Source organism: Phaseolus vulgaris, chromosome 10 (assembly GCF_051622355.1).
Source record: "Phaseolus vulgaris cultivar YP4 chromosome 10, ASM5162235v1, whole genome shotgun sequence".
In the NCBI taxonomy this organism is placed as follows: domain Eukaryota; kingdom Viridiplantae; phylum Streptophyta; class Magnoliopsida; order Fabales; family Fabaceae; genus Phaseolus; species Phaseolus vulgaris.
Genome location: NC_143507.1, coordinates 41,589,806 through 41,603,751, shown reverse-complemented (window position 1 = coordinate 41,603,751; position 13,946 = coordinate 41,589,806). Strand labels below are relative to the sequence as shown.

Here is a 13,946-nt window from a genome sequence, read left to right as displayed (position 1 = left end):
ATACCTTTTTATCAAAGTTAAATTTCTTACCAAATAATGACGTCAAACAAAATAAATCTCAAAAACGACATTGTTGTGTGTTTTTTTAATCGACACATATTTAGAAATTTAATAGATTAGGGAGATGAATAAAAACGAAGAAAAAATTGATAGGAAAAAAATGGAAAGTATGAAATTCATGAAATAACGATTGCTGAATGATGAAATATGTAATTAAATTTAAAAAGTAAAGGAAACATTCTTTTTAAATTTTGCTAGAGAATAACAAAAAAAGAACAAAATGAAAAAAAGAGAAAGGTAAAACAAATTAACATGGAGGATATGACAACTTGGTTTTTTGTTTTATGTTTTTGTTTTTGTATTTTCCAAGGATAACTTATTCGCTAAGCCAAAAGTAAAAAGACTTGGATCAACTTCAAAGCAAGTCAATGTCTTTCCATTAGAAAATGCAGTTTGGTTGAAAACACTAACAAGCAAACCTCACTCAACTTCTACACACATTCCCATTCTTTCTTTTCTCTCTCACTTGCAAACAGCAACAACAACAACAGTGACTGTTTGTTGAACCAAAACAATGGAGGACATAATTTCCATTCTTGATCACTTGCCTGTAGGATTCAGATTCCGTCCCACAGATGAGGAGCTTGTCAATCATTACCTCAAACACAAGTTGCTGGGTGATGATTTCTCTGTTCACTTCATTCCAGAGATCGACCTTTGCAAAGTGGAACCTTGGGACGTGCCAGGTAATGTAAACACTAAACACAATACTCTGAAAATCACGCCTTTCATCATGATGCTATCAAACCCACTTCACTGTTGTTTGATTCTTTTCTTCTGTCAATTTCTGATTCCAGCAAAATCAATATTCAAATCCGATGAGCTACAATGGTTTTTCTTCAGTTCTGTGGATTACAAATACTCCAATAGTAAAAGGGTCAACAGGACAACCGAGCATGGCTTCTGGAAATCCACTGGAAATGACCGTAACATTAAGACTGGTGGCAGCAAAAATGTTATTGGAACAAAAAAGACTCTTGTTTTCCACAAAGGCCGTGTTCCCGGTGGTCAAAGGACCAACTGGGTTATTCATGAATATCATGCTCTTACCTCCCGTGAAAGCCAGGTTGGTTTGTTTTCTTACAAGAAATTTTAACATTGTTTGGAAATTGTCTGTCTTAAACTTTTTTGCCAAATTGCATGGTGTGATTAATGTAGCCAAATTCACCTGGCAGGATAAGGATTTGTTGTTGTTAGGAATTGTTTAGATTTTTTTGTCACAACACCATGCACTCTTTTAGGCTTTGATATTATTTCCTATCCTATTGGTTGTTCTGAAGGTTATTGGATCCTTGTTTGAATCCCATGTTTTTTTATTTTGTCAGTCTCTGTTCATGACCTAATTTTCTCCATTTGGCCTTGGTTGATGATGACAAAGGGGGCATTAGGGAGAGTTTCTTTCAATGAGCTTTATGTGGAAGCTTATCGAAATAAGATCTTTTTATGAGATCCCAGATAAAACTTAGATGTTTAATATAAAAATGCTCAAAATTCATCATCAGTTTTCATCAAAGACTGTTAAATGTCAATTTTTGCTGTAAAACATTATATGAATTTTGTTATGCCACAAGCTCTACGAAGCCTTTCTTTTGAGATTTTGCTGTGAATGTAGCTGTTCAGGAAATAAGTTTCTGATTTGAAGTTTAGCATGGTTTTTGTTGGCTTTTATTTGTGTGATTTGTATAATAAAATAATTGCTGATTATCCTCCAAGTTTTGCAGAAGACTTACGTTTTATGCCGCTTGATGAAGAAATTTGAGAATAAAAATGAAGGGAGAATTGATGCACCAAACTTTAGTGGAGGCGAGCCCAGCACAAGCATGGTTTCTGACTATGGAAATCAGGTACCAGCTGAAGAAATTCCATCTGTAGCTGAAGCATTCTTGATGGACATATTTACACTCTGCATATGAAACATGCTGAGAACTAATACTTGTTTTGTAAAAATTTTTCTAGGCAGATATTTTACCTAGAATGATTGTGGATCCAATCTTTCCAGAAGAGATTTTCTTCTCCCCAGTACAACAGCCTCCAGTTGGTATTGAAGTGGAAGGATTTTTCCCAAACTCCCCATCGCGCAATGCTTGTTTTGGAAATGAAAGCATCAATATGCAAATTCCATTTGGAGTTACTGATGATGAAGATGAGTTCCTAAATTCAATACTGGTTGATAATGAGGAGTTTGTTATCAATGAAGAAAGAAGAGACTGTTTTGTCAATCGTTCCACCCAACCAAAGTCATTGAGAAGAGTATACTATGCAAGCAGTGACACAGATGCTGAAGTTGTCTCTAATCTGGTAAAGATAAATAGCACAAAGTCTAAATGATATTGGGGAGTGTATCTCTTTTTGTTTATGAACTATCAGTTGGTTCTACAGATTCTGCATTATGGTGATGTGAATTTTGCCACATTTTCGCAATGTTTAGGGTCTTATTACATTTAGTTTTCATTTTCTGTTTTCACTTAATTACAAAACTACAATTTCATTTTCAATTTATTTCCTATTTTCAAAGATTTATAGAGGAAACAATTTCATTTCTGTGTCTTCTGTACAAATATTTGAAAACAGGGAACATAGTTAAAAGAAGGTGATAGTTTTGTAATTAAAAAGTGAAAACAGAAAACGAAAGCAGGAAATAGAAATGGAAGCAAACAAGCCCAAGTGTTTTTTCTCCTATAGATTCTTAGAAGATACACGGATAAAATGATTGGTTTGAGTTCCAAGGCATGTCACATTACTGAGACTTTATACCCTAAGACACCAGAAGTACTCTTTTCTTGGGTTTGTGACTTTTTCTTTATTGGAGCATTTCAAGAATTGACCTCATATGTTTATCTTCTAAAATTATTACAGCATGGCAACATTTGTTCTGGTGAATTCTCTGTTCGTGGTGGCGTGAGTAGTCTAGCTTCAAATCATGAAGCACACAAAGAAAAAAAGGAGAGTATCATTCAAGATGATTTCTGGGCAGTGGAGACATCCTCTTGTGACTCAACTGCAGATGAACCTGTCGAAACAACAAGATTGGAAAATCGTTATAATCTAAGACCAGACAACTTCATATTACAAAAAACTGTTGCAGGAAGACCTCAAACACAGAAGAAGGTTTCAAACAATGCAGTATCCCACATAGAGGTGAGAAAAGAAAACTAAGAACCTGTGTTAGAAAAAATAAAATTTGTTTCTTAACCGAGATGGAGATTCTTCATTTGAAGTGATTTTCATTTTAACATACTACTCATAATACTGTGCTGCATGTGATGTATTGTGCAGGCCCGGAAGGAATTGGTCACTGTGAAATCAGAGAAAGATCAGAAAAGTACTCAAAATACTAGTTCAAGAGGGATCCTCAAGATCAGAAGCCATCAATCATCTAATGTCAATAGCAAAAGTTCTTTCTTTTACATGGAAACGACTTCATCAAACCAAAACCTGTTTCCACGTTCAGTATATCTTGTCAATGTTGTCATAGGGATTCTGTTGTTAATAGTCATTAGTTGGGACGTATTATTATGTTAGAACTTAGAAGTAGAATGCTGAATGTAAACCATGCAGAACTAATATTTTGTTACCAATGTTAGTTATGGAATCAAACTTGAGCAAAAGATGAAAGTTACTCAGATAGTTTCAATTTAAATCTGAATTACATATATGTACCTTTATGGATGTCAGAGGCCGAGTAATATTGATCCACGTCGATACACAATAGTTGCCGTGTCCTTAGCTGTCCAATTCTTCAAATCTCTTCCTCTTTGCGTGCTTCAGCCGGTCGGCGGGGCGCTAGTGCTCAATTAGATTTCTCTGATAGTATGAAAAATGTACCTTTTTTTCCTTTCTGAAGTTCCTTTAGTAGGTTGACTTGGGCCTTGACTATGTGGGCCAAGTAATTGATTGCTAGAGATATGCTTAGTGGTCTTTGGATCGTTGGTGGCTTCTTGATATTAAGGGAGTACTATAGAAAATGTGTTTGACTTATTCAACGGAAATTATAACTGTTTGTTCCACGTGTAACCATGTTCATTATTTAATTAAGTTATTTAATGTGCACCCTTTGGTCGTTCGGTACCGATCGGTACAATATATTTGACTTAATCCACACCAAATCATGCTTCATTTCCACGAGTTAAAAGGTTAACGGAATTAAGATATGAATAATTGAGTAAAAAGATGAATCACTCTTGTTTAAACTGGTTTATTTTCTTTCTTATCTTCTTCTCAATATTAAAAGTTATTTACACAGATTATGAGATTCTACACCCATTCCCACGCCCCCCAAAAAGTCAAGGATAGAAGATTAATTGAGTAGCTAACATGAAACAGTAAAGTTAGTAGTTGGAAGTTAGCATGACCCTGTTCAAATCTTGGAAAGTATATGAAAACTTTGCAATCATGTTTGTGCTTAGTAGTGGGGAGCATAACAAACTACCAAAAGAAAGCAAAAGAAGCACAGAAATTGATTTATTTTTGTTCATTGAAATGGTGGGCCAAGGAAGAAACTTGGGGTCTAGGAGACTAAAGCACTGACTCAATATTTCGATGTTTTTTTTGGAATTAAAAAAATATATAGGTGGAGGAAAAAACTATGGAGATTGAGGAAGAAAATGCCCTATATTTCATGTACAATGAGACTAACCAAATGAGTTGAGTAATTTACATTGAAGAAAAAGATTGATTTGAAAGGCAACAGTGTTAGTGATGGAGACTCATAACAGCTTACATTTATCCACAGGAAATGAGAAAGTATGTTAAACAATTTCCTTTGAATTTCACAGAAGGAGTTCCATATTGTGTGAGGAAGAAGATTCTTATTGTTACGCGCTATTTCTATACAGAAAGCGCGTCTGAGGAAGAAAATGCCCTTATTTGTATACATCTTGTTGTTATCAGTAAGTTAAATAGTAAAATATTAGTTTAATTTGAATAAAAGTTTATATTAAATTAAATCTGAACTAAATGAAATCATTTTTTATTATTTGGCGTTTAAATAAAAAATTAAACTAACTAAGCTGTGAAGACTCTTTTATATGTAAACAAATCCTTAATTTGTATCTGTTAAATTAAAAAACATGATTTATGTAATAAAATAGGTACAGAAGTTAAAAAGTTGTTAATCAATGTCTTTTAAAATGAAAAATATTTAAATACAAATTGTTTTCCGATATAATATTTTAAATTCTTACAGTATCTCCTTGAATTAAAATTGGAAACAGCAACATGAATACATATTCATTGACTATTTATAATAATTTCATCTTACCGATTTTTTTAATGATTAATCCTAAAAGTACCTTTAATAAAATAAGATTTCTGGAATAAATTACATGCTACTGTTCTTAAATAGTAGAATTGCTTATATATTAAACTGAAACATGCAATTGATTACGTATACCCCACATATATAGACAGTGGTGGTTTTTCCATCTAATTAATATTTGATTGCTATATATATATATATATATTTTTTTTTTCTAATTTAGTTTGACATTTTAGCCTCTTTGATGAAAAAAATAATAAAAAAAATCAATATGAACTCATCCAGTGTAATATATAAAATTAAATCACGATTGGGGTAAATTTTTTTTAAAAAAAAGACTTGAAAAAGTTTAATTTTTTTATGAGTTGAAAGTAATTTATACCTAAACTAATTTGTATAATTTTTTTTAAAGTTTATTTGAATTTATTTATATTTTTTAACATATATATAAACATGGTAGAAAAAGAAACACTCCTTCCAACCTCTCTTAGAAGAAATAATTTTTTGAAAAAAAATTGGTTCTTAATTTAAGATATTTTAAAGATTTAATAAACTTGAACTTTTATTTTTCCTTACATGGCCGTATAAAAAAGATAATGATTATAGGTATTGTTATTAAATAATGGAAAGAAAATTTGATTCAATATCATTAATCAATAAATTTATACGTTTATTTGTTGAAATTTACAATTAAAGAGTGCCTTAAATAGTTTTGTGAAAGTACCTTAAGATAGGAGATGAGAATGAGACAATTTTGTGTACTTAATTATTAGTCATAAATTGCATTAAAAGTTATCATAAATCGCATTAAAAGTTATCAGTGAAAAACGAAGGTGACAACATTTTAATATTTGTACTTTACCGAATTAAATTTAGACAATTGATTTAAAAGAGAAATTAGTGAGTGGTTTAGGACTTTCATCATTCATATTAATTTTGAAATAATTAATTTGTTAACTTTAAAACAGATTATTATGTACTGTGTAATAATTTTTATTAGATATTGAATAATGGTGTCAGAGATATAGAGAAAGAAGAAGATCCAATCACATTTTTTCTTGTATTTATTTTTTGTATTTTTCGATGATAACTTGTGAACTAAGGAGTCAATGTCTTCGCATTATAAAAGTAGGAGTGAACGAAGCCACCACCAACACACAGATACCATAAATCCTCGTTTATCTCTCTTCGATTCAGCGATCTCCTCTTCCATTTTTGTGTTCTTTCTTTGTTTCATTCAAACTACAAACACAGAGTTCAATGGGTATTGTTGGTGTTGGTTTCCGTCCGACAGAACAAGAACTTGTCGATTTCTACCTCAAACACAAGTTGCTCGCTGATGATTCTCGTGTCCACCTCATCCCTGTCATTGACCTCTGCGATGTGGAACCTTCGGATGTACCAGGTAATCTAAACATCAAAGTACTGAACACCCCCTTTGTCATTTTTATTTCTCTGATCTTTACCCCACTGGTGTTTGATCCTTTTATTGTTTCAAACAGTGATACTTGCAAGATCACCGATAAGATTTGGTGACCCAGAGTGGTTTTTCTTCAGTCCTGTTGATTTCAAGTATTCAAACAGTAAAAGGGTTAACAGGAAAACCAAGTGTGGCTTCTGGAAAGCCACCGGAAAAGACCGTAACATCAGGAGCGGCGACACCAACACTCTCATTGCCACCAAGAAGACTCTTGTTTACTACAAAGGCAGTGTTTCCTGCGGTGTCAAGTCCAACTGGGTTATTCACGAATATCATGCTGTTACCTTTCATGAAAGCAAGGTTTGTTTTTTCTCAAGAAATTTCAACACTCTTTGGAAATCATCTTTCTACTATATTATCATGTCTCTGTAGTATAAACTTTTTAGGCTTAGGTAATTGTTCTGACTTTAGAAGGTTGTTGTTATTGGGCTCTTTGCTTGAATCCCATGTTTTTTGTTCTTTACTTTGTCTTTCTTAATGGCAAAGGGGAAATGGGAGAGCTTATATAATTAGGTTTTATTTGGAAGCTTGTCAAAACAAGATGTGTTTAGCTTATTCCAGTGAGCACCTGCATAAAGATAAGCTCTCTTGAAAGCCTGCTATAAGAGTTTCATTAAATCTTTTATCTAAGCACGCTCAAAATTCATCATCAGCTTTCATAAGGGCTGTCATTTTCTTCTGTATACCATAGCCTGATTTTTGTTGACCTTTTGTTAGCATGAACATTACCAAATAAATGCTGATTATGCTCAAAATTTTGCAGAGGGCTTTTGTTTTATGCCGCTTGATGAGGAAACCTGGGAAAGCAACTGAAGGTGGAGGTGATCAACCAATCTGTGATGAAGGGGAGCCCAGTACACTCAGGGATTCTGACTATGGAAATCAGGCAACAGCAGAAGGAATTCCATCTGTAAGCTGAAGCATTCTTCATGGACATATATTTGTACTCTGCCATGTGAAACATGCTGAGAACTTGTTTTATATGTTTTTTCAGGAAGGTTCTTTTACAGGAGTTCCACTAATCTGTGATGAAGGGGGCCCCAGTAAACTCAAGGTTTCTGACTATGGAAATCATTCAACAGCAGAAGGAATTTCATCTGTAAGCTGAAGCATCCTTGATGGACATATTTATCCTCTGCCATGTGAAACATGCTGAGAACTGAGTTGTTTTATATGTTTTTTTCAGGAAGGTTCTTTTACTGGAGTGGAAACAATCTTCCAGACTAGGCCTCAGGCAGATACATACTTCTCCCAAAACCAACAGTCTCCAGTAGAAGAAGCATATTTTCCAAACTATCCATTTAACAATGCCTATTTTAGAAATGAAGATAACTTTATGCATTATGAATTTGAAACTACAAAGGAACAAGAGTTTCTTAATCAAATTTTAGCTGATGAAAGTGTAGTTATTGATGAAGAAAGCATGTCTTTTGTCAATAATACTATCCATTGGGAGACATTGCAAGAGGTAAATTTTGAAAACAATAATTAAGTTCTGGAAGTTATGTTTAAATTGTTAAAGGTATGAAGTCACAGTACTGGGGAGTGTATTTCTTTTTGTTTATGATCTGGCATTGGTTCTATAGGTAAAAATTGCAGTGCATTGTGATAATATGAATTTTGCCAAATTTTGTAAAGAGTGGTTATATGTTAACACCATAATTACTAGAAAACATTCAATTTACACACCAATAAAATAATATTTTAATCATATTTGATTTATTTTTTAATATTATTATAATATGGTGTCAAGTATATGATGTTATGGTCATGTATATGGTGTGAAAGATTTTTTTTATTTTTTTAATGTGCAGTTTTTTTCTCCCATGATTATATGAAGGCAATCTGGTGAAATGTCTTATTTGAGTTGGGTGTTCTGTTGTGATTCATGATCAGTCCTTGGAACGTTAATATGACTTGTAGCATCATTGGCCGAAGAAAAAAAAGTTGGGGAAGGGAAGGAAATTGAGAAAAAAAATCTCTTTCTTTTTACCTAATTTTACACTTCCATGCATCTATCCCGACTCGACTTTAAATCTATTTTTTTTGAGTCTGTGATAGTACTTTATATATATATATATATATATATATATATATTTATCCTAAACATTTCAAATATTGAATTAATTTGTTATTTTCATTTGAAATCATTACAGGATACTGATGACTTATCAACAAATCAAGGACCAGAAGATAGTATAACATCTACAAGTCAAGAAACAAAAGATAGTATATGTCAAGATAATTTTTCATCTTCTGAAATCATTACAGGATATTGATGAAGTATCAACAAATCAAGAAACAAAAAATAGTATAGCATCAACAAATCAAGAAAAAAAAATAGTATAGCATCAACAAATCAAGAAAAAAAAATAGTATACATCAACAAATCAAGATATAGTATATTTTTAAATGATTTCTCATCTTCTGAAATCATTACATGATATTGATGAGGGCATTAACAAATCAAGAAACAAAAAATACTTTACAATCAACAAATCAAGAAGCAAAAGATAATATATTTCAAGATATTAATTACGCATCAACAAATCAAGGAACAAAAAATAGTATAGCATTATCAGGTTAAGAAACAAAAGATAGTATATTTGTATATTTCAAGATAATTTCTCATTCTCTAACTCAACTCAAAATGGAACTTCATATATCAATTTACTGAAATTTCTAGTTCTCGGTCCATTTCTTGGAGAATGGAACATAAATATAATTGAAGAACAAATATCATCACATATAATTGTTATGAAATCAGAAAAAGAAAGAGTATTGTTATGAAGAGATAAAATTACTTGTATGGATAAGTCGTGCTAACATGATATGATTCAGTGCGAAGAAGTATTGAATTTTTAAAAGTGAATTCTTCAATCATTTTAATAAAAATGAAGATGACATCTTTGCATTATGACAAAGGGGACAAATCACACATACAATTTACAAATATATAACCATATTAACAAAACACCCTTTATGTCTCACTCCAACACTTTCTATACTTCTCACATGAAACACCAATATATGATCCAGAATTTGGTCATGCCATTGATCGTGACTGAAGTTAATCCTCAAGGGACACTTTTTTTTGTAGGAAAACGATTCAACACAGAAAGAAGTGTAAGAAATCATCAATAGTTTCCACATTGCTAAGCATTGCACTTACAAGGTCTCACCGTCAAGTCAATCAAGGTTTGTATCACAATGTGTTCATCCTAACTATGCATGGATGTGTAGAGCAATTTTGTGCACTAAAAATCAACAAATTTTTTTTTTATAAAGTTGGAAAGTGTTCACTTTGACCTTTCTCCTATGATCTCATAAGATCACAATAAGTTGAGGTCTCAAATGATTGTACAAAACATTCATAAAACTATCTAGGTCGATCCTTCCACACCAATCTCTACCATAGTACCTCACATCAAGTCAACCTTGAGGTATATGACTTTAATATGAATTTATTATAATGAGTCAAATTCATATTTATATATTTTGATTACATCTATTTTATATCATTAATAAAAGAGAGTATTTTTATAATTGTCTTTTTTACATAATCTCTTATACTTTTACTTTGAAACTGTTTTTTTTTTATATACCTAATTGTAATATTTTGTATTATTGTGAGCTTAATTAGAGAAATAAATCAAAAGATAATAAAAAAATGAGATACTAAAAATAAATACTTGAAATTGATTATAGTTAAAGAAGATTGAGAAATATTTCCAGTAGATTAAGAAAAATATTTGCAATATTTATTTAAAAAAAATTTAAAAAAATGGATTTAAATGATAAACACGAAACAATGAAAAATAAAGTATTCCATAAATCATTTAATTCTTTTGGTTTATGGATATAGTATCATTGAAGGCATTTTGAAAAAGTTGTATAGTTATTTGCAGATATTTAAAAAAATTAAAGACGGTGATTTAAATACTTTTTATTATTAATTAACTTTAAAAAAACAGAAAATATTTCTGGTAAAGTAAACTGAAGTTTTCTTATTTTATTTTATATAAATAATTTTTATATTTGTGTATTACAAGTAGTATATTTTTTTTCATAAATTAAATTTAAATTTAACTTCACAATTTCGTAAAGATTAGTTATTTATTTTAAAACAATGTTGAAAAAATCGTATTTTTATGGAAAATAGAGAAATCAATTAAATAATTACAATTATTTTTATATGAATGTTAGGTTGAGTTTATGTGTTCACTCAATTTTAATTTTCAAGATTATATTTGTATAATTCTAAATGAAACAAAAGAAAAATTCAACAGTCATAATACACTTTACTTTCTTTCATACAATACATGAGTGCAAGTTTTACTTGATGAACTCTTATCATTTCAATAAAAAGTGTTCTCACTACATTTTAGATTTATGAAATTAAGTTTGTTTTTGTTTGTTTTTTTGGGTTTTAAAATTGGAATTGCAGCGTAATCAAATTATACCAAGAACTATTCTACAAAATAAATGGTTATTTCTTTCCTTAACATATTTGTTGAGTAAGGTTAAGAATGATGTCTTGCTATCATTATTCTTATCCATTACTTTCTAAACAATGTTTATAATTGTCATGTTAAACTATCACTACAAGAAAATCATGAAATAGAAATTAATTTAAAAAAAAATAATAATTAGTTATTATAGTGATTAGATTAGAAACTACTTTAGAAACTAAAAAAACTTTTGGTTTCTAAATTAGTCTGTATTATTGTTAAATGATTTCTAAATTGGTATCTAATTAGTTATTGAAGTTTTTGCTACCAAATTTAAAATTTAAATATTGGTAGTTAAAGTCTTGGTAGCTAATTAGATACTAATTAGAAATTATTTAACAATAATATAAACTAATTTAGAAACCAAATTTTTTTTAGTCTATAAAATGGTCTCTAATTTAGTTACTATAACAACTAATTATTCTTAATCTCTAAAATTGATTTCTATTTCATGATTTTCCTGTACTGTATTGTCTATTAATCAAAAGTTTTGATCCCTCAATTTCTCATACTTGTATAATTATTTAGAGAAATTATTAATGACATATACTTCAATCTGTAATTTATGATTTGGTTACTATCAATCAATCAAATAATCAAGGAATAATTAGGTGATGTTTAGAAATTAAATTGCAACTCAATTATTATAACGAATTAGGCATTTATTGTGCATGAACTTAAATAATTTAATGCTAAAAAATTTTCACACAATTTTATTGATATTGACAATCTTTCCATACAAGAATTCTACCTATTAATCTGGAAACAAATAAAAAATAAAATTTAAATATTTTAAGACTAAAAAATCTTCACACCATTCTATTAATATTGACAATCTTTTCATAAAAAAAATTCCACCCATTAATCTCAAAACAAATAAAAAAAATAAAACTACTTATAAATTTAATAGTAGGAATTCTAATAATGCTATAATAAATTGTAATAAACAATATAAAATATTGTTTCAGATTCCCAACACTCCTTCTAGCAATTGCTACTGACTCCATGTTTTTGGATGCACAAAGATGTTTACCAATTAGTCTTCCATCTTGCAATATTATAATATTATGACTTCGAATGTGATAATGTCCGTGAAATTTGTCATGAGTTGGTCAATCGGTTAAGCAGTGAAAAAAGGAATACAAAATAAAAAAGAGAAACATAACAAAGGATTAGAGAAAGAGTGTGAATAAAGGAATAAATTGTGTAAACAATTGTATTTATACCACACTTTTAGTTGATACATTAATCAATTGTGAAAGAATTATGTCCTTACATTTACTATGATTAAAAAATAATAACTTAAAAACACATAACCTAATTCAATATTATTAATTAATATATATTACAAAAGAGTTGAAAAGACTATGCTTGGGGTATAGGACGACAAAGTCAGAAGACTTGTGTGAAATGACAAAAAACAGTAAATCATAATAAATGTATCTGACAACATTGAAAATGAAGAGTCATTTACCTCCACGCAAACTTAATATGGACTCAACTATCAAGAAAACAATGAGTTAATAAAACTTATACAATGCATTAAACAATAAAGCTAATCAAATATCTATTTATGTCATCATTACATAATATGATAAAATATCTTCACAGGATACCAAATAAAGAACTGAAAAGACTTTAGTTGGAGAACGACCAAGTCAGAGCACTTATGAGAAATGAGTAGCGCAATTCAAAAAACACTAAACATGGAAAATGGAACAATTTACCTATGCCTTCTTCTATTAGGAAAAAAAGAATTGTATATGAGAAATATGATTAAAAAAACACAGAACAAATGCTTGGCATAAAAAAAACTGGAGAAAACAAAACAAAAATTTAAACCGGAATAACATCAATATGAAATGCAGTAAACACAATATAAGCTTATCAAGAATTGTTGATGACCTTTTGGGGATTTTGAGAATGATAGTATTGAGGAATGAAGTGCAGAATCCAATGAATAGTGGAGGTATAAATAGTAAAAAAAAGGCTCCAAAATTCATCATAAATCAAATTTGAAATTCAAAAACCAATACCTTGAAATATGGTTAACCAAAATATTACTTTACTGCAAAACATGTCCATAAAGAAAAAAGCTTGGAAAAAGAAATATCATGAAAAGGAAAAAAAATTTAAAAAAAAAACCTAGAAAAGATGTAACACGATTCAGGAAAAGGACCTACAAATACTAACACTAACACAAGGTAAGCAGAACAGTGTCAGAAAAAGAACATACAATAAAACCAAATTTGAATTTAGAAATTTTGAAATATTGACAAACCCTAATGACTTCCAAAATGATTAAAAACAAACATTAATCATAAAAAGAAAATCTCTTTGAGACAAAGACTTTGAAGTAATCCAGTTAAACAGTTGATTAATTTACGATAGAACATGTCTATCACAAAAAAACTCGAAAAATGAACCAATCTAAAATCGGAAAGATCTTACCATAAAGAAAATCTTAGAAAAAATGTAACACGGTTTAGGAAGAAGACCGCGGATGACGCAGTTTTGCTTTCCCAAACGTATAAAAAAAAGGCAAAAATCTTTCCTCAATGCGATTGAGGATACTATGCTTGAAGATATGATGAATTCATTACATAAAGAAGGAAACCACAAAGAAGCTATGAGAGAG

At 30.1% G+C, this 13,946-nt stretch overlaps 2 protein-coding genes across 6 annotated transcripts; both read left to right on the top strand.

Moving 5' to 3' along the window:
- The first annotated feature begins 352 nt into the window (after positions 1 to 352).
- On the top strand, positions 353 to 3,734 carry LOC137818799 (NAC domain-containing protein 69). 4 transcript variants are annotated; one of them, XM_068622409.2, is made up of 6 exons: positions 353 to 746; positions 858 to 1,126; positions 1,782 to 1,904; positions 2,017 to 2,358; positions 2,917 to 3,198; positions 3,337 to 3,734. In XM_068622409.2, the coding sequence occupies exons 1-6, from the start codon at positions 575 to 577 to the stop codon at positions 3,580 to 3,582; spliced, it is 1,434 nt and encodes a 477-aa protein (XP_068478510.2). In that variant the 5' UTR covers positions 353 to 574; the 3' UTR covers positions 3,583 to 3,734. The 4 variants fall into 4 exon arrangements, with proteins under 4 accessions (XP_068478510.2, XP_068478511.2, XP_090152924.1 ...); XM_068622410.2 differs by having other exon boundaries at positions 407 to 746; positions 1,785 to 1,904; XM_090296798.1 differs by having other exon boundaries at positions 472 to 746; positions 1,774 to 1,904.
- Positions 3,735 to 6,434: 2,700 nt separating this feature from the next.
- Positions 6,435 to 9,482, top strand: LOC137818800 (uncharacterized). Of its 2 annotated transcripts, none has more exons than XM_068622411.2 (6): positions 6,435 to 6,722; positions 6,820 to 7,097; positions 7,561 to 7,707; positions 7,792 to 7,896; positions 7,984 to 8,265; positions 8,954 to 9,482. In XM_068622411.2, exons 1-6 carry the CDS (start codon positions 6,578 to 6,580, stop codon positions 9,074 to 9,076), a joined length of 1,080 nt encoding a protein of 359 aa, XP_068478512.2. In that variant the 5' UTR covers positions 6,435 to 6,577; the 3' UTR covers positions 9,077 to 9,482. The 2 variants fall into 2 exon arrangements, with proteins under 2 accessions (XP_068478512.2, XP_068478513.2); XM_068622412.2 differs by having other exon boundaries at positions 8,612 to 9,213.
- Positions 9,483 to 13,946: the final 4,464 nt, after the last annotated feature.